Source organism: Salvelinus sp. IW2-2015, linkage group LG4q.2 (genome assembly GCF_002910315.2).
Source record: "Salvelinus sp. IW2-2015 linkage group LG4q.2, ASM291031v2, whole genome shotgun sequence".
In the NCBI taxonomy this organism is placed as follows: domain Eukaryota; kingdom Metazoa; phylum Chordata; class Actinopteri; order Salmoniformes; family Salmonidae; genus Salvelinus; species Salvelinus sp. IW2-2015.
This window is the reverse complement of record NC_036843.1, coordinates 7,818,399-7,837,528: the sequence shown is the minus strand read 5'-3', so window position 1 is coordinate 7,837,528 and position 19,130 is coordinate 7,818,399. Positions and strand designations below refer to the sequence as shown.

Genomic DNA, 19,130 nt, shown 5'->3' with positions numbered 1-19,130 from the left:
AGTTGGCATGCTATCAGTGGTGGTGATGRATTTTACATAAGCTATTAGATACATATTAGCAGCCAACTTTCCCATGCATGTATGTGAATCATCAGAAACCTCTCTTGGGAAATGTAATGGTGTTGCTTATCAGTGCTCAAAATGAGTATGTGAAGTGAATTAGATGTGTATATAAAACATGACATATTGTAGTGTACACTGAGTATACCAAACATTAGGAACACCTTCCTAATGTTGAGTTGCACCCCTCAGAAAGCATTCCACAGGGATGCTGGCCCATGTTAACTCCAATACTTCCCACAGTTGTGTCAAGATGGCTGGATGTCCTTTGGGTGGTGGACCATTCTTGAGACACACGGGAAACTGTTGAGTGTGAAAAACCCAGCAGCATTGCAGTTCTTGACACAAACAAATGCGCCTGGCACCGACTACCCCCTGTTCAAAGGCACTTAAATATGTTCTTGCCCATTCACCCTCAATGGCACACATACACCATCAACGTCTCAATTGTCCCAAGGCTTAAAAATTGTTCTCTAACCTGTCTGCTCCCTTTCATCTACAATGATTGAAGTGGATTTAACAAGTGACATCAATAAGGTATCATAGCTCTCACCTGGTCAGTCTACGTCATGGAAAGAGAAGGTTTTCTTAATGTGTTGTATACTCAGTGTGTATATTACATAGGAAAAATACTTGTCACACTCACGCCGTTTTCATGATGTTTCTATAGGTCTGGGTTAGGGGACAAGAGATAATATTTTTGTGCAGTCAGTTGTGCACCTCTGTGTAAAGCATGACAGAAAGAGAAAGACAGAATCTGAAACAGGGGGTACTTTTTTATTGTGTTGTATGCTAACTTACAACTGTTTTACAATCATGGAATTTGCACTCAAGTTAATACAAACACAGAAGAAATTTGACTGTAAAAAAGCTCGATGGACACACTTTTTTTGAATTATTCAAACATCCTGTGTGAGTCCATGGAGCACAGGGCTCACAGTGATACACATTAATGTTGAAAGGAGCAGTAATATGGCAGACAATCATTTCTAAAATGTTCAAGTGTCATTAGGCAAGGCTTGGTGATGACGTAAATATCAAGCAATAAATACACTTACCAAACAAACAAACAAACTGTAACCCTTATCTAAAATCGAACAGGCACTGAACAGGAGAAGTACGTTTTGCACTACAGTCACATGGTTGAAGTCAATTCCACTACTTCGCACAAAAAACTCCCTACGTACAACTCCCTCCCTTTCTCCCTCTCCCAGGATCAATTTGTTCACTTCTGTTTTCTCCCAACAAATAACTTCAATTCTGTTCACTCTCAATTTCACTCTTTATTTTTCACCTCCACAGCTCCTTTTAATAACAATCGAAAGAACCTCAACTTGCTCCTGTAAATTGTCACTTGGCTATGGCAATGTGCTTTTAATACCATGTTCTCCAACATGTGCTGTACACTGAATTGCATAAAGAAGTACTCTAAAAAGAAGAAAGTGTTTCATTAATACACTTACTATTTATTACATGGTAAGGCACTCAGTCATATTTTGTTGTCAGTCTATCAAAGTATGATAAAACAGAGAAATGAATAATGACCTTTTCCTTACTTTAAATAAAGCAATCCATCTGCTAATGTCAACAAGTAAGAGTTTARACTCCAGCAAATAGTACTTGACAATCCAATTGAGAGAAATACATCAACATTGACCATTCGTTAATAGCACATCACTCAAAACTAAACGTGAAGTAGTTCCTACATCTTCTTTGAAGAAAAACAATGCAACAATTAACAACCATCATTGAAGGAGGAACCTTCTAGCATTTTAGCTATATTTACTTTTTTTGCCAATACGATTTGTATTTGAAAATAGCAGAAAATGTATACTGAACTTTATATTACATATTAATCCCACACTTAAATAATGCACTTGAATTTACTTTTACTTCATGTAACTGGTTTCACCAAACCAAGCCGTAAACTACTGTATGAATGAATGAGCTATCATATCAACAGATAAGTGCAATGGTCGGCGCTTTCTAGTTAATTGATAATAAGAAAAGTTACATACAGTGCCATGAAAAGTATTTGCCCCCTTTTTAATGTTCTCTACTTTTGTATATTTTTGATACCGAATGTTATCAGATCTTCAACCAAAACCTAATATTAGATAAATAGAACCTGAGTGAACAAATAACACAACAATTACATAGTTATTTTATGTGTGAAAAAGTAATTTCCCCCTTACACTCAATAACTGGTTGTGTCACRTTTAGCTGCAATGACTGGAACCCTAAACTTCCAGTAGTAGTTGATCAGTCTCTCACGTCGCTGTGAAGGAATTTTGGCCCACTCTTCAATGCAAAACTGCTGTAACTCAGTGTGCAAAAAGTTATACTTTTGAATCATCTGTCCATAGAACATTCTTCCAAAAGTCTTGATTATCATCCAGGTGTTTTCAGGTGCTTTTTGACAAACTTGAGTCAACTTTTTGAACGACATGGGTCCCATTATGTCTGGAGAACACCAAACACAGCATTCTACAGTAAGAACATCATACCAACGGTCAAGCATGGTGGTGGTAGTGTGATGGTTTGGGGATGCTTTGCTGCCTCAGGACKTGGACGACTTGCCTTAATAGAAGAAACCATGAATTCTGCTCTGTATCAGAGAATTCTACAGGAGAATGTCAGGCCATCCGTCTGGGAGCTGAAGCTTAAGCACAGCTGGGTCATGCAGCAAAACAATGATCCAAAACACACAATCAAGTCTACATGAAAATGGCTAGAAAGCAACACATTTGAAGTTTTGGAATGGCCTAGTTAAAGTCCAGACCTAATCCCAATTTGAGATGTTGTGGCAGGACTTGAAACGAGCAGTTCGTGCTTAAAAACCCAGAAATGTCGCTGAGTTAAAGCAGTTCTACATGCAAGACTGGGACAAAATTCCTCCATAGTGACGTGAGAGACTGATCAACAACTACAGGAAGCGTTTGGTTGGAGTTATTGCAGCTTAAAGTGGCACAACCAGTWWTTGAATATAAGGGGGCAGTTACTTTTTCACACAGGGGAATTGGGTGTTGCATAACTTTGTTAATTAAATAAATAAGATAAGTATATACTGCATATTTTTTTGTTATTTGTAAAAGCAGGTTCCCTTTATCTAATATTAGGTTTTGGTTGAAGATCTGATAACATTCAGACACAAAAATATGTGCAGCACATTGCAGTCATTGCAGCTAAAGGTGGCACAACCAGTTATTGYGTATAAGGAGACAAATACTTTCACGGCACTGTAAATACAGCCAGTGTACAGTAGAACTATAAGCTTATAATGCTAATTATATTTCATCATTCAAATTAGGCCTACTGCTAAGGCAAAGATTGACACAACACCAGGTAATTTGATTGACAATCACTTGCGGCGGGTGAAGTTTAAACGCAGGGCCTGTTCAGGTCATGTAGGTTAGTCATCCATAGGAACTGAACTAATACAAGCATTAMGACTGGTATTTTGAAATAATACTTCAAATGTAAACAAAGACAGCCATTCAACATAAGTTTGCCATTCAAATAGCACACTTACATAATGTATGACATGTCAATACTCATACCTCAAAGAATAAAGTGCTTGTAAGTATTTTCAAGCAGACAAAATTCTCAAAATGACTTACTTTGAACATTTATCGTTTCCTTTTCCCACTGTGAGCAACTAGCATCGTTTCAAATGAAAGAACATTGTGGATGCTAGTCTCTTGACCAACTAGGCACAGGACATCTTCAAAGAGCTATTGGAAGCAAATGTGCTATTAAAGTGGAACTGACAGCATTTTCTGACAAGCGAGCACTAAAATGTTTTTTTTTCCTACTTTCACACTTTCATAGAATGCTTGGAAATTATGTAGAGTAAGGCATTTGTGAAAATTCTATAGTAATATGTAGTGGGGAAAGCGGCCCTGCATTTGGACAATTAATAGACACCGCAGTAAATAAAACCTAATTAAAAACGTGTCAGTCCTGTCCAGAACCGGATTCTACACAGACCGGACTCTACACAGTAGGTCTATATGCAAATAAGCCATTTGCCACATGGGCCTGCCATCTTTCACTTTGAACTGGACTGTGTGTTTACAGGCAGTAGCAACAGCGTGACTTTAAACCATTAGCCAAAAAATACACCTGAAAATGGATTTCTGCAAATATGTAAACACCACGGGACTCCTCTTACATTTGGGAACTTTACCGTCCAATTGAACAAACAATCAATAACAGGTAGATTATCCCTCCCTAAAATCAACAACTAATGTTAGCCAGAGCTAGATGATTTAAAATCTAACGATGCAAGAATAGATAAACCCTCTCAAACCTTTTCAGCTTGTAGTTGGCCCTCAAAATTGCACTGAAACGATTGAGAATAAGTAGCCTGCTAACCCTTCTGCAGCTTGCCTGCCAATGCATGCTTGTCCCAACCTACGTTTTGACAACTGAATGGGAACTGCCTGCCCGCCCATTTGATTGATGCCAAATACATTTGATTGACAACTAAGAGATCTGCATGCAAACTGTGTGTAACGGTCGTTCAAGTTCAGCATAGCTAGCTAGCTAGCCAAGCGATTCACATCTCTTGCTAGCTAACCAAATTAATCTCTAGCTGTTGCCACCGAAAAACGATATGAGTGGAAAAAGTCGGTCACTCACCCACTCATCCAATGACATGACATCCTCCCAGCAGCTAGCTCATTTGGCTCAGTGTTTTTAGCTTGCTAAATAAATAGCTACATAAATAGARACGCTAGCCTATTAGCCARGTTATGGCTGACTTGTGATCATTGCCCTTGCTAGTTTGATTGTAGTGATGGGTCGTTAGCTTGAACATAACTTTTTGGTGAACATCGGGAACCGAATTGCATTGTTGAAAGAGACGTTCATTTGGCTTCCTGATTTGCATACTGCTACTATACAAATACTATGCATATATTCGGGTCCACACTAATTTTTGCAGTGCTTAAACTAATAATAATCGAATAAATTTGGCCAGGTAAAAATATATTTGAATCCGAATTTCCCGATCTGATATAAATGGTAGCCTACTTTTTGGGCTTAACATTGGAGATTGGTTCTAGGTGMTTCTAAAAATCATGGGTCAAAGTCCATTTTTAAGCATTTGGAACAAAGAGCCGTTTCAGAGCCAAATGAGCCAGCTCTTTTAAGTGAACGGAGCCAAATTAGCCAACTCACAGAAAATACTCTGAATGTCCATCACTATTGTATTGACATTCCGAGCCTAAATTATATTTGTCAATATTTTGGACAAAATATTGCGTCATTGAAACTGAAACAGTGCATCCCGAATGGAGGCAGCAAACAATGTACCAGGCCAGCTGTGATTTACAAGCTGATAGCGATATTTTTTGGACTACCATGAAATGTATTGGTGAATTATATGAATCATYCATTGAACTGCATCCATCTATTCTGCCAACAATGCCTTACTCTACGTCATGGAATTTTTTGTCAAATAGAACCTATTTTTAAAACCTCTTATAAAAAGTTGGTTTTGTAGCATGAACTGGGAATGTGATATTTTTGACTGATATTATGATTGTCTGTTTCATATCTGCAAAGTAGTTAAAGTGCTGMGAGTTCCACTTTAAACTGAAAAGGCTTATGGTAAATTCTCTACTTAAGCATGTTTTGGTTTTACATATTGACTAATTCATATAAACGTTGAAAGTCCTTCAAACAATCTTCCCATTTTCTCTTGCCTATGAAACAAAACAATGAAAAAGGGGTTAAACAATGTGCATTTTTAAATAAGTGTAAGTAAGTACATTATTGTTTTTACTCAATGGTAGGCATACAGTACTTATTTTTGCACAAGTGGTTGGTAATGCACCATGCTACAGTGGTGAAGAGCTGGAATCTGAATATGCATGGTCTCTCAGCTATTTTAAATCCACTTGAACACTACAGAAGAGCATAGTGAACCCTCATGCAGCAATCAAATATCCACATTTTGCAGCCCTGATGAATCATACACACTTATCTCTCTATCCATCCAGTTTTTTTGTCTCATTCGCTCCATCTCTCAGTCCAGACTACAATGCACATGAGTCATCCATCCATCCATCCATCCATCCATCCATCCATCCATCCATCCATCCATCCATCCATCCATCCATCCTCTCAGTCTGTACTGACCTTGTCAGTGCTGGTGGTGTGGGTTGGGTGAGTCTCTCCTGACTCCAGCCTCAGAACAGACAGACTAGAGTCAATCAGTTCCTCTGTGAAGGGAACCCATTTTTTTTAACGTTACATCATAGTGATAACTATTCACTGTACCTATTTGACAGGGAGCATCCATGAACAAAACAATTGCCTACCTGTATTTCTGTTGCTATTGCTCTTAGCATGTTCTAAAGGCTGGACAGCATTCTCCTGTGGAGGGGCAGCGTCTTTGACATTGCTGTGTGAAGTGGGAAAAACAGGGGTGGGCACACTGTCATGGCCGCTTTCAGCACACTCTGTTTTGGAGGAATCGGCAAGCTCAGAGCCCTCCTGCCCCGGTGTCTGCCSATCCGATGAGCTTTGTGCCTGGAGAGCTTTAGCAGGTTTATTACCCTGGTCCAGGGCATTACCAGCGTCCTTCGGAGGGCCCTCGGGGGCCTGCTTCTCCACCTCATAGCTGTTTTTGCTGGGGGAGGACACTTTTAAAGTGCTGGCTCCCTTGGTTTCTGAGCGGGCAGAGTTCTGGGCTCCCGTACTGGGCTGCTCGTAGGCCCCGGGCCCCTTGAGCTCCACCGAGAAGCGGACCTTCTTCTCTGCAGCTCGAGGGGACGATTCCMTAGCCTTCTCCTGTCTGGGTGTACCCTCCTCTGAGGTGTCGGCTGGGGCTTGAAACCAGTCGGCTTGGTCCAGGGCAGGACTGACGGGTCCACTCACCTRCTCGGTCTTCACCACATCCGGGGTCAGGAAAGACTCAATTTTGAGGTAAACATCTTTGACCTCTGGAGTTTCTGCAGTGGAGTCGTCTACGTCAGGCCCACCCAAAGCATCAAACTCTTCTAAGAATTCRTCCAAACTTGTCTCGGAGGCCTAAAGAACCAAAAACAAATTCCATTGGTAATATGAGCCCAAGCACAGCCATCTTTCATCAAAGCACAGAGCTATACAGAACAAAAATATAAAACGCAACATACAATTTTAAAGATTTTACTGAGCTACAAAATGGCTTTATTACAGACAGAAATACTCCTCAGCACACGTGGTCTACGGTTGTAGACCGTCTACGGTTGTAGACCAACTGGAGGCCAGTTGGACGAACTGCCAAATTCTCTAAAACAACGTCGGAGGCAGCTTATGGTAGAGAAATMAACATTAAATTCTCTGGCAAAAGCTCTGGTGGACATCCCTGCAGTCAACATGCCAATTGCATACACCCTCAAAACTTGAGACATCTGTGGCATTGTGTTGTGTTGTGTGACAAAACGGCACTTTTAAAGTGGCCTTTTATTGTCCCCAGCACAAGGTGCACCTGTGTAATGATCATGTTGTGTTAATCAGCTTCTTGATATGCCACACCTGTCAGGTGGAGCGATTATCTTGGCAAAGGAAAAATGCTCACCAACAGGGATGGAAACAAATTTGTGCACAWAATTTAAGAGAAATAAGCTTTTTGTGCATATCGAACATTTCTGTGATTTTTTTATTTCCGCTCATGAAACATGGGACCAACACTTTACAGTATTTGTTGCGTTTATATTTTGTTCAGTGTACATTATCAAAGCAAAGCATTCAGTTTAAACCCCACCTGCAAACCATCCCCATCCTRGCTGGCATCCCATCTGAAATGTTAAAAGGTTTATAATTAGAAGCATTCAGAATGAGTGGTCTATGTACTTCAGTATCCAGGTAACAAAGAGTGCTTTTGCGCTTAGAAAAATACACAGAAAAAACACTATTTCTGTTCTGTATGGTATCACAAATAGAGAGAGATAGAATAAATATAGCGTGTGAGTGAGACGAGAAGAAAATGGAGAAGGATGATAGGTCCTCTTACACACGTGTGTGTTTAATCATCGTCTCTGCACATCCTGAGAGATGCTCTAGGCTGGTCTCAGCAGTTCTCTTCACGCGCTGCTCTTTTCCCATTTGCACCAGCAGCAAAGCCTAATAACAGGCCACTGAGGCCAGGGACCACTGTCTGGACAGACCTGACTGCTCTTTCCCATGGCTAGCTCAATCTCAGAGAACTGCACAGCCACCTACACCTGCCTCTCAAGCACTGCTAACAGACTAAAAGCATTCTAGCCTCACGAATGGCTACAGTATAAAACGCTGGAACAGTTGGCTTTTTAAAATAAGTGTGAGAAAGTGAATGTTTTTTTATCATTTGACAAATGTGCACCTTTAGAGTAAGTCCCAGTGTGTTTTGCATACAGCCAGGCTACTGTATGTGTGTGGTTTCCTTCTCTCAACACGGGCTGCTACTACAATTTAAATCTGCTGCTACTCACCTCCTGGCCCTCCCAGTCAGCCGATCCTTGCCCTTGGCTTTACTGCTGACCGCTGGCACTTTTTTAACCCCCTTGTCTCTTCCCCGTGGTTGCTGAACTGTCAATACAAACAAGAGAAACATCAGAATGGTTCCTCGATCAGTAAGTAGCATGTACTTAGAACTTCAACACTGATGTTGAACTGATTCAGCTGCTGGTGCACAGTTTACAGCATTCCAACTCACCCCGTGACTCAGCATTTGATTTGGGGTAACCTCTCCTTGCATTTCTTCCTCCTTGAAATGAAACAAGTTCAACAATTATTGGGTATCACTTGAWTATGGTCTGACTATTCCTCAGTGTTTGAGTTGACAAGAATGTTTCCAATTTATTACAGAGTGAATTTCTCACCTCTATCTGGAGGCCCCTGTACTCTCTCCTCAGATTTATCTGAAAACCTAAATAGAGACATTTCGTTTACAGTGAAAGAACTAAAACCAAATACACAGCCAGGATGTTCCATCAACAGAATAACTACCAGATAATGAAGCCATGGTTTTGGTGTTAAAAAGTAAACAGGCAAACTCTTTCATGCCAGGGTTCATGAAGGATCCCATGCATTTGGACATTCTTAAATATCTGTATTGTTCCACTAACCTAACAATTTACAGCCATATTCATTTCCCTGTATCATTATGTTCTGAGCTCAGAGATAGAATAACACATTGTACAAAMATGAGTATGGTATCTTGAAGTCATGCTTCTACTCCTCATTCATTGAGAACATCTAAGCTGCTGAATCAAAAAAATACTTTTCTTGCTCTATTTAGTCTCAGGGGCCTTTTTTAAACCATGCCAAAAAAGGAAAGGCATCCCAACCCCAGCTAAAAATAGTKTCCTGTTCTCTCCTCTCTTTAAAGTTAGATGCTTCTTTCTTCTAAACAGTACTTTTATTTATCCAGRCACTGGGCCACTCACAGCACATCAGCTGTGTTAGAAACCTAACAACAGAAAAAGAAGGGGGTGTTCATTTTTCTTTTCCTGGTAGTAAGGATGACACTGTCTGAAAGGATAGTGCCTCAATACATAGCCAAATAGTGGGTTTCAAAATCAAATAATGTAGGTTATACACTATATACAAAAGTATGTGGACACGCCTTGAAATTAGTCGATTCGGCTATTTCAGCTACACGTTGCTGACAGGTGTATAAAATTGAGCACACCGCCATGCAATCTCCATAGACAAACATTGGCAGTAGAATGGCCTTACTGAAGAGCTCAGTGACTTTCAACGTGGCACCCTCAAAGGATGCCACCTTTCCAACAAGTCAGTTTGTCAAATTTCCGCCCTGCTAGAGCTGCCCTGGTCAACTGTAAGTGCTGTTATTGTGAAGTGGAAATGTCTAGGAACAACAAAGTCTCAGCGGCAAAGTGATAGGCCACACAAGCTCACAGAACGGGATGCCGAGTGCTGAAGCTCGTAAAAAAACATCTGTCCTCGGTTGCAACACTCACCACCGAGTTCCAAACTGCCTCTGGAAGCAAAGTCAGCACAAGAACTTCGTTGGGAGCTTCATGAAATGGGTTTCCATGGCCAAGCAGCAGCACACAAGCCTATGATCACCATACGCAGTGCCAAGCGTCGGCTGGAGTGCTGTAAAGCTCACCGCCATTGGAAACTCGTTCTCTGGAGTGATGAATCACACTTCACCATCTGGCAGTCCGACAGACAAATCTGGGTTTGGCGGATGCCAGGAGAACGCTACCTGCCCGAATGCATAGTGCCAATTGTAACGTTTGGTGGAGGAGGAATAATGGTTCGGGCTAGGCCCCTTAGTTCCAGTGAAGGGAAATCTTAATGCTACAGCATACAATGACATTCTAGACGGTTCTGTGCTTCCAACTCAGTGGCAACAGTTTGGGGAAGGCCCTTTCCTGTTTCAGCATGAAAATGTCCGCATGCACAAAGCGAGGACCATACAGAAATGGTTTGTAGAGATCGGTGTGGAAGAACTTGACCAGCCTGCACAGAGCCCTGACCTCAACCCCATCGAACACCTTTGGGATGAATTGGAACACCGACTGCGAGCCAGGCCTAATCGCCCAGTACCCGACCTCACTAATGCGCTTGTGGCTGAATGGAAGCAAGTCCCCGCAGCAATGTTCCAATATCTAGTGGAAAGTCTTCCCAGAAGAGTGGAAGCTGTTATTGCAGCAAAGGGTGGACAAACTCCCTAGTAAGCCTAAACTGGCCTAGGTTTATCAAGATGTGTACCAAAGTTGAGTCAGTAAGGTCAACTCTACTTCTCCCTAGTTCCATCACGTTGCCTTTCAGCTTATCACAAACCACAGGTCAACTTATTCTAGTGGAAGCGCCCAATGTCTAAAATAGCTAACCAAGGGAGATGGAGGTTAGAGTACTAGGGAGAAGGTAGTTCGAGTACTCCATGATAAATATTTTAAGAGGGCATCTTTCCCCCTTCAAGGTCTAACAAAGCCTTTTTCTAAGAATGGCTCACAAACTAAGGTGATCCAATAAAGATGTTACCTCAGAAAACAAACACATTTTTGCCAGGTCATCCCTCTTCCCTCTAATAGCATTATATGCCAGTCTCCAATTTGCTGTGAATTGTTATTACGGTCTTGTGACTTGTTTGGATTAAGTCTTGTGACAGTGTGAAATCAGTATCATGGGATGAGGCACGGGCAGGGCCGGACCACCACATCTGGGGCCACAGGGCACCGACCTCCAGGATTAGTTTTATAGTAATCTCATGCTGTTCAGTATTCTAAAATGTTTTCCAAGAGGCTGAGAGAAAATGTTGCAGTTTAAAAGCCAATTCACTGCTATTCTACACATTCTGCCATGAGGCTGAGAGGAAATGGCAGTTTTAAAGCAAATTTCCTGCAATTATAAACATTTTGCCATACCTTATGACATGTTCATATGCTMTCTGGGGGGGCCCCCCCAACCAAAAATATATAATTATTTTGGGTTGGAGGCTGGGGCCCCAGGACACAAAATGTGGGTTGTGTTAATACCTACAAACAATTGACATCTTCCATCAGCCTAATTCAACATACTGAAAGTACCTTAGAGAGTCAGAACAGGAACAAGCCTATTAGTTCATTAGCAGTAATTTGATAAAGGACCATAACCATGAGAATAAAAACATCACAGTATTGCTCTCCCTGTTTTTACCACTGTCTTCTCCACAGACATCATTCTGCGCTTCCTTAGAAAACAGTCAATGGCTATGTATAGAAGTAGACAAAAAGTAGAGAAAAGAGAGAGACCGGGCTACTTCCTCTATTGAACAACGAGGTAACAGAGCAGGTAATCTGCTTGATGAGGGAGTGAGTTAATGTGTTAGTTTAGTTACAATGACAAAAGCATGGTCTATATTGCATGGTAAGACATGACATGTGTGGTAGTTAGCTGCAAGCTGAAGTTGATATGTGAAAACAAAAAGACCAGAAGACGAGCACATACAGAAGAGTACACTCATTTTTAATTGTAACATGACTTTATAATCAAATGAAAAATGAGCACTTAAACATGCATCAAGCAAATGGAACAGCCAAACATGCAGAAACTGAAATTATTGACAATGCAAACTAAAGCGAAGTGCAAAGCAGCCAGGAATGGGAGGAGTGGGCTTACATATTCTCTGTTTTGTCCATGTCCCACGCCCGCCTCCACTGACCATTGGCATTTCTGTGGCGGGCCACGCGCTCCCGGTCGATCTGCTCACGCTCCTTCTTCCAGTGCAGGTACTCCTGCTGCTCCTCTTTGGACGTGGGGATGGTGAGGTCTGTGTCGCCTGCCAGGCCTGGCCCCTCAGACTTCTGCAAGGAGAACACAAGTACCAGTCATAGTTTAGTGCCAGTGGTGAAAACTGTGAAAGGCTTGCCATAGTCCGATATCAAAGCTGTATTTTGGGTGTGAGAGGTAGCTTTCAACAAACTATTGGAGACAATAGCAATAAAAGTTCAAAATAACAGCCAACAATCAGCTGGCCTTGGGTTGGTGAAGCCTCTGTGCAGTCCAGAAGATCAGAGAAACAACAGGGGTCTGGGGTAGAACTGAACAAGTGCTCCTGGTTCTTACATGAACGAGGACATGTCTGTAGACTGGATGGGCTTTTATCGCATCACTGGGACTAGTCACTTGGTGTCCCAGATAACTACACTGTCTGCAGGCTTTCATCCAAGTTATTATCTTGTTTCACTCATTATCCTTCCCATTGAGATTCATCCTCTCTGCCCAGTGTTGGTTATGGAATTCTGTAGTGTGATGATAGTGATAATGTTTCCATGGATGACCAAACCACTGGACTGCTACTAATATGCAATGGCGTGTATTCATAGTTGCCAAGGGAGGCCAGGCTTCCCCAGAAAATAAGAAACATATATTTTATATCTTCCGTCTCTCTGCGTTTCATAATATTCCTTCCATTCGCAAAAGGCTGAATGTATCTCACTGGAGAAAGCATCCGAGCGAGCGAAACAGCAGCCCTCTGTCTCTGTATGTGTAGGCCATCTATCTGATGCTGTCTGCTCAAAAAGAGTATGACATTGTTGCCGCCGCTAGCATTGAATGCAAGAAAAGCCAGTGAGCATTTGGCCTCCCTTGATAAAAAATAAAATAGCCAATCAGTGTTGAGCTAAACTGAGTGAGCTCAACTGTGAATGGTCCTGGCGCACCAACAACAAAAAAAAAGTGTCAAGGGAAGCACGTTTGGATTTGGCTTCACTCCAACCACATCGCATTGAGAGCACACAGTACAGCATTGACAGAAACTCGTTGTGCATCCCGTTGTGTTGTCCTCCGGTGGCTAGCTAGCTAGCTAAAATTGTCCCTTTCCTAAATTAGCCATGGGTGGAGATAGGGATTTGGACTTTACTTAATTCTGCGTACTGGCCAATGATTATAACGGCGATTCTGATCCAACCATTAATTCATTCATACATACTCTTGGCTTGAGAGGATGGAAGTTCAATATGTAGCTAGATGTAGAAGGCTAATGTTAACTAGCTAATGTTAACTAGCTAACGTTGCCCATGAAAGGAAATTAGGCTAGCGAGCAAGCATTTTAACTAGGTAGCCTAGGACAACAAAAAATGAAAGCGTGTACTATATGACAGAGTGATTGACTTTCATCAACATGAAAGAAAGGAGGATGGCATTTCTCTAGGGTGAGTGCGAGTCAACATGTTTTTTCTACTTGCACGAACACACGCACTCACAAAAGTATGGACATCCACACCATATTTAGCTTACGTTGACTGGACTAAATCGTTTTTGGTATCTTTTAGTTGTCACTGTAGTAGACTAAGCAGAGGTGATTCAATCATTTTGAAATTGGTGGTGCTGGAACATTGGAGGCAGCTCCTGTTTTCTTTGCGACTTGCAGTAACTCTCCGTGGTTCCAAATCAATAGTTGTTTAATGGTCTGAAAATATTAACTTGCTTGACTGTTTGTTACATGCAATATGCTTTGTGGACTTCACCGGACTGATGTTGCGCTCCGGTTTTGTGTTGAAACAAAGGTGGTTGAATTTATTCTGCCACTGTTTTCTTATTTTCGTCTCAGCCTTAGGCCTATAGATCACGGTGGCGAGGTATATGAACTAACAGGTTATAGAGCAAACAACGCAACTATCACAACACATAGGTTGGAATACATAGTTGTTTTTGGCTTGGCTTCCCCAGTGATTTTACCCACACCACTACTATGAGCTCCAGAAGTGGAAAGTAATGAATTACATTAAGCTCTGAGAAATGCCCTTCACAACATCCACATGGCCCCAAAGATGCATCTCAAATATCAATGAGGTTAGATGCTTGGCAAAAGAAGGGGGAAGAACAAGGCTGGAAGTTGTCATTGCTAAGAGTGTGTGCAGGCCAGAGGACGTCATGATGATCGGTGAAGATAGAGACACAATAACATAGCTACCACTGTACAAACCAATGTGTGGTCTGTGGAGGGTTTTTACGACCAAACCAGGAGACAGACAGAGACAGGGAGGGAGAGCGAGACAGGGAGGGAGAGCGAGACAGGGAGGGAGAGCGAGACAGGGCACAGAGGGATAAACTAGGGGCAGACAGAGGTGATGTTTTCCTCAAAGGTATGGACCAATCAGAGACAGGTAAACATGTGGCTCTCCTGCAGGTGGTATCGGGAACGTGGCATCCGTGATCATCCTCTCCTCTCTGTCTTTTCTCCACCAGTCCTGGAGGACACGGGGTCCACAGGGGACAGCACGTCTCACATGTTCTAACAGGCCGGCCCCCGCTGACTCCACCAGCCACACCACTAATTAGCACTTTCAATTTCCTGCCTCTGCAGGCGCTCTCTCCCAGGGTTACAGGGGCCAGGGAGGAGCCCAGGGGAGAACGACCGCCCTCTCATTGAAGCCACAAAGGTCAAGGCCAACCACGGTACTGCAGTCATTGTTTTCAGAAAACAGGATCCCTCTTTATTGTGAATGGGAAAATGTCAACCTTCGTGTAAATAACATTTTAAAAATCAAAAGACAATCATGGTACCAATAATTGCTTCTATTACACCAGATTTATGTCCCTGAACCACTTATTTAAAAATCACGAATAAATGATGGATAATTCAGTTGCTAATGACAGCCTGCAGTACCCCAGTCGGCCTTCAACGAGATACTCAATGAGAGGGGACAGCACTGAGCTGTCAGAGAGGAAGAGGCGAAGCGAGAGGGTACGCTCCCATCAAAATCTGTCCATGCGGGAATACAGCGATTCTGCTTATCAGTCTGCTTTATAAGCAGACCATCTGCCTTCAGTACAATGACTCACATTGTACACTGTATCTCTGGTTAAGTCTACATAAATCTCTCCCATGAGAGGCAATCTTACCAAGCTAAAACCAACTTCCTGAGCTTCAAATGTGCCAATGATTCTTAGGAACGCATGGTGTGACGTCATCGACGGCTTTCTCCATTCATATACAGTCATTGGAGGAGCCGCACACTGGCCAACAGAAAGGACCTGGGTCATATTCATTAGGGCATCGTAGCAAAATGTAGGAAAATGTTTTGCAACAGAAAATGAAAAACATACGTTTCTTATTGGACAAGTACAATAAGTTTAATCTGTTTTCCTCCATTTGGTGTCCATTGAATACAACTCTTGTCTTGTCCTGAACTCTATGACCATACTTACTTTGAAGCGGTGTTGGATACTTCCCAAATATCAGAATAGGGCCCTATAAAATCCGCGTTGCAGAGAACGAGGACGGAATAACGGAATCCAGACATTAAAACAGAATTCAACAATATAAAAAAAAATATTGAACTTAGTAGGAAATCAACTAAATGCATTGAACATATTAGAAAATTCATTAATTTGCCAAAGTTATTCATAAGACATGAACTAAAGGCATCAGCGATTCGTATTTTCCTGCAATTTTCTGAAACGGCACAGGACTGCCACTCTGTGTGTGCGCCTTTATCTGATGATGCTAATGATAACCTTCTTCTGGTAGATGGAAAGGCTTTCCCAAAAACCGTCTCAATTAAATGTTAACTACAAAGTAACCCATGCCTACCTAGCAGAATGATATCATGATTATTTGCATCAATCCAGTGGCCATTTGTTTAGCAAATTCTGCAATCATGAGGGTTACAGAAACTTCACTAACCAAACAGTCTTGCTGGTGCACACTTGCACTAAAGGGTACCTACACCAAAAATCAAAATTTCTTATATTTTTCCCAGCCATCAAAGTGTTCTCCTGATGTGGTTTAAGCATTGTTGTGGACTTACAACATCCATTTTTTWAAACTGGGAAAAACAGAAACCTGGAAAAAAATGAATTTAGGGAAAAACTGAACTGAATCAGGCCCCACATTTTTTAGGGCCCTATCAGAAAAACTTCATATCTAACAAAACAAAGCCGCTAACAAAGCTTTACTGGGGTGGGTCTCTGATCATGTTCTTCTTATGCAACACTGGCTTCCAAAAACCAGTCCAGATGGAAGAGGTTGACTAACTCATTGCATTCTCCACAATCAGGCTGAGAACACACCAAGGTAGTATAACAGAGTGGACATAAACAGCATCACTTGTCATGTGGCTCCTTCCCTCTTGCTCTGGCAGCTCTGTGCCCTCCCTCCTTGCCTACCTCCCTCTCTCTCTGCCTGCCTCAGAGTGTTTATGCCCTATATTTCACTGGCAACACTAACACACAGAAGGCACAGCTTACCAGAGGGAGTGGGGGGGTGGAGAGTACTTGTGTTTTGGAAAAGAGGCAGTCTATCGTCACCTCAGAAGACAGGGAGTGTGGTCACAGAGGAATTGGCCCCCCGAGGGCCAATAGGAAGGGGTCTGGTCTCTTACCTGGTAGTAAGGCTCACACTCTGACAGCCAGTGACGCTCCTCTGTCACACCCTTTCCCTGCCCCCCTTCATCCTGAGAGAGAAAGAGAACGAGAACGAAGGAAAGTTATCAAATGACAACAAATGATGTATTCCTGTCCTCAGCAGGACAACAATTCATGCAGACTTTCAGAGAGCTACACTGCCCCCAAGTGGACACACAGTATCAAAGTATTTTTCACAGCCAACACCCTATGAAAAGTCAGATCCCTCCTGAGCAGCAACAGCAGTACAGCAACAGCAGTACATACACCTCAAACCRATCTTACCCAATCTTTTTTCTATGACTTTTCATATATGCTATTTATAGTCTTAACACAGCACCATTTTCTTCCCAGTATCCATTCACTACAACGTTTCTATTGCCAACCTTCCACTACTGAATAAGGCCCTAGACCAGGGATCATCAACTAAATTCAGCCTCGGGCCAATTTTTTCTTGAGCGGAAAGTCAGGGAGCCGTAACATAATTACAAATAATTTGTAGACTGCAAATTGACCYCAAGAAGCCCAAACAGATATAATAGCTGACTAAAACATTATCATTTCAAACCTTGCTTACATTTGTATACAATCCCATATCTATCTTTTATGCGTGGGAATACTTTGGAACAGATTTCCAAGATTACAATCACTTAGAGCTGATTTTCTGGTGTTTTTACAGATTTACATCCAACAATAAAAAACACTGCCAGTTGGAGAACCGTGCCCGAGACTGCTGGTTCTACTAGCAAACATCTCCAGAACAGTGAGAGACACTGTGTGATAAGAGGTACTGGGAATTCTGGAAAGAGGCAGGGAGACTGTCTGAGGAGTGATTTAGAATACCTTCAGTCACACCACGGAGCCTGGGATTTTGTTCCCCTGTGCGCACACACACAAAGGATCCCTCGCTCTCGCTCTCTTACAACTCTCTCTCTTTCCTCCCCATCTCACACTCGTCATCCCTCTCTCACACTCTTTCATCTCCTCTCTCCTTCACCCTTCCTTGGCATGCTGCCCACTCGGTCCTGTCAGCGGCATAATGAGCCCATTCAGAACAAAAAGCAGCCAAATGTTAATTCGATTAAATCATTKTTTCATGATGGTGGGAATGAGGAAACAATGTGGAGGAGGAGAGCAGACTCTCCGTGGCTCAGGGGAGAAAGAGACTGGAAGCAGCATGTCTGCACGCCAGGTTCTCTTCTCCCCCCCTTACCCCTCCCTATCCCCAGGGCCTGTAGTGATAGGTAGTGCCTCACGGTACTATCACCCTCATATTTTCCTACTGATACTCCAGCCGTCATCCTTTCCAGAGACTCCCAGTCTCAGTCCTCCTCACCCTCCACCAGGAATGCTTCCTGTCTTCCCATCCTCCCCCTTTCTCATCCTGTCTCAGGGACACTCCCATCCCTCCTCCTGTTCTGTCTCTGGGGTACAGTAGCTACCCCACCCTCCACAATGGAGAGACTATCTGGTCTGGACACACACAGAAGACCAGAGGAAGACTGGGCAGGGCACAGTGGACCATAGAGTCAGCTGTGGATCAGTAGGGGCTATGCTGCTGCAGTAAGAGTGTTGGCTGTCTGAGGAGAGCATAGGGGGGAGAGGCTCTGCAGAACAAGAGGTGAACAACATTATATAAGTAGGGTCCAAACAGAAGTAGACCTGGGAGAAAGGCCTAGTCTTCCACAGCTGAGGTGGCTCAAACACTGGCCATAGTTCAAACTCTAATTCAGTGAGCATGACATGACTAGGAGCGTCTGACCAGATAGATACAGGCCAGAAACACAGCCAGGGAACATCCTGTTCACCCTGTAAATGTGTCACGTTAAATTGCTGGACCTGGRTGTAGCAGCAGCAGCAGGAGCCTGTAAACACAGGGTATGGTTCTAGATCATTCTAGAGCCTCTGTCTGTCCTGTCCCACACCACGCTACAACGTTGTGCATCTATCCTCTCCTCCTGCAGCACTTATCTCTGTTCACAGAGCCTGACTGACTTTCACATTTTAGTATTGGAGGATCAACTGTCTGTGATGTGCATCAGCGCGTTGATTGGGCCAATGTGCGTGTGTGTTGATGTGAGCGCCAGACCACAGCCAGAGCACTAGCAGCTGTTCCAGAGACTCTGTGTGCCCAAGGGCTCTAAATCAGAAACCGTATGGCAGCAGCCGGCAGTACTGTGTGTGTGTGTGTGTGTGTGTGTGTGTGAGTGAGAGTGTCCACACATCTTGTATGA

At 42.7% G+C, this 19,130-nt stretch overlaps 1 protein-coding gene across 3 annotated transcripts in view; it reads right to left on the bottom strand.

Annotated features, from left to right (window-relative positions):
• Positions 1-816: 816 nt before the first annotated feature.
• LOC111963212 (coiled-coil domain-containing protein 9B-like) overlaps positions 817-19,130 on the bottom strand; it is a 30,830-nt gene continuing 12,516 nt past the window's right edge. For all 3 annotated transcript variants that reach the window (XM_023986511.2, XM_023986513.2, XM_023986512.3), the window contains 9 exons: positions 16,875-16,946; positions 12,166-12,350; positions 8,913-8,959; positions 8,747-8,797; positions 8,523-8,619; positions 7,817-7,850; positions 6,390-7,101; positions 6,208-6,290; positions 817-5,771 (listed from right to left, as the gene is read on the bottom strand). In XM_023986511.2, the coding sequence (XP_023842279.1) occupies positions 5,745-5,771; positions 6,208-6,290; positions 6,390-7,101; positions 7,817-7,850; positions 8,523-8,619; positions 8,747-8,797; positions 8,913-8,959; positions 12,166-12,350; positions 16,875-16,946 (1,308 nt within the window). In that variant the 3' untranslated portion in view covers positions 817-5,744. The remainder of the gene's footprint in view (positions 5,772-6,207; positions 6,291-6,389; positions 7,102-7,816; positions 7,851-8,522; positions 8,620-8,746; positions 8,798-8,912; positions 8,960-12,165; positions 12,351-16,874; positions 16,947-19,130) is intronic.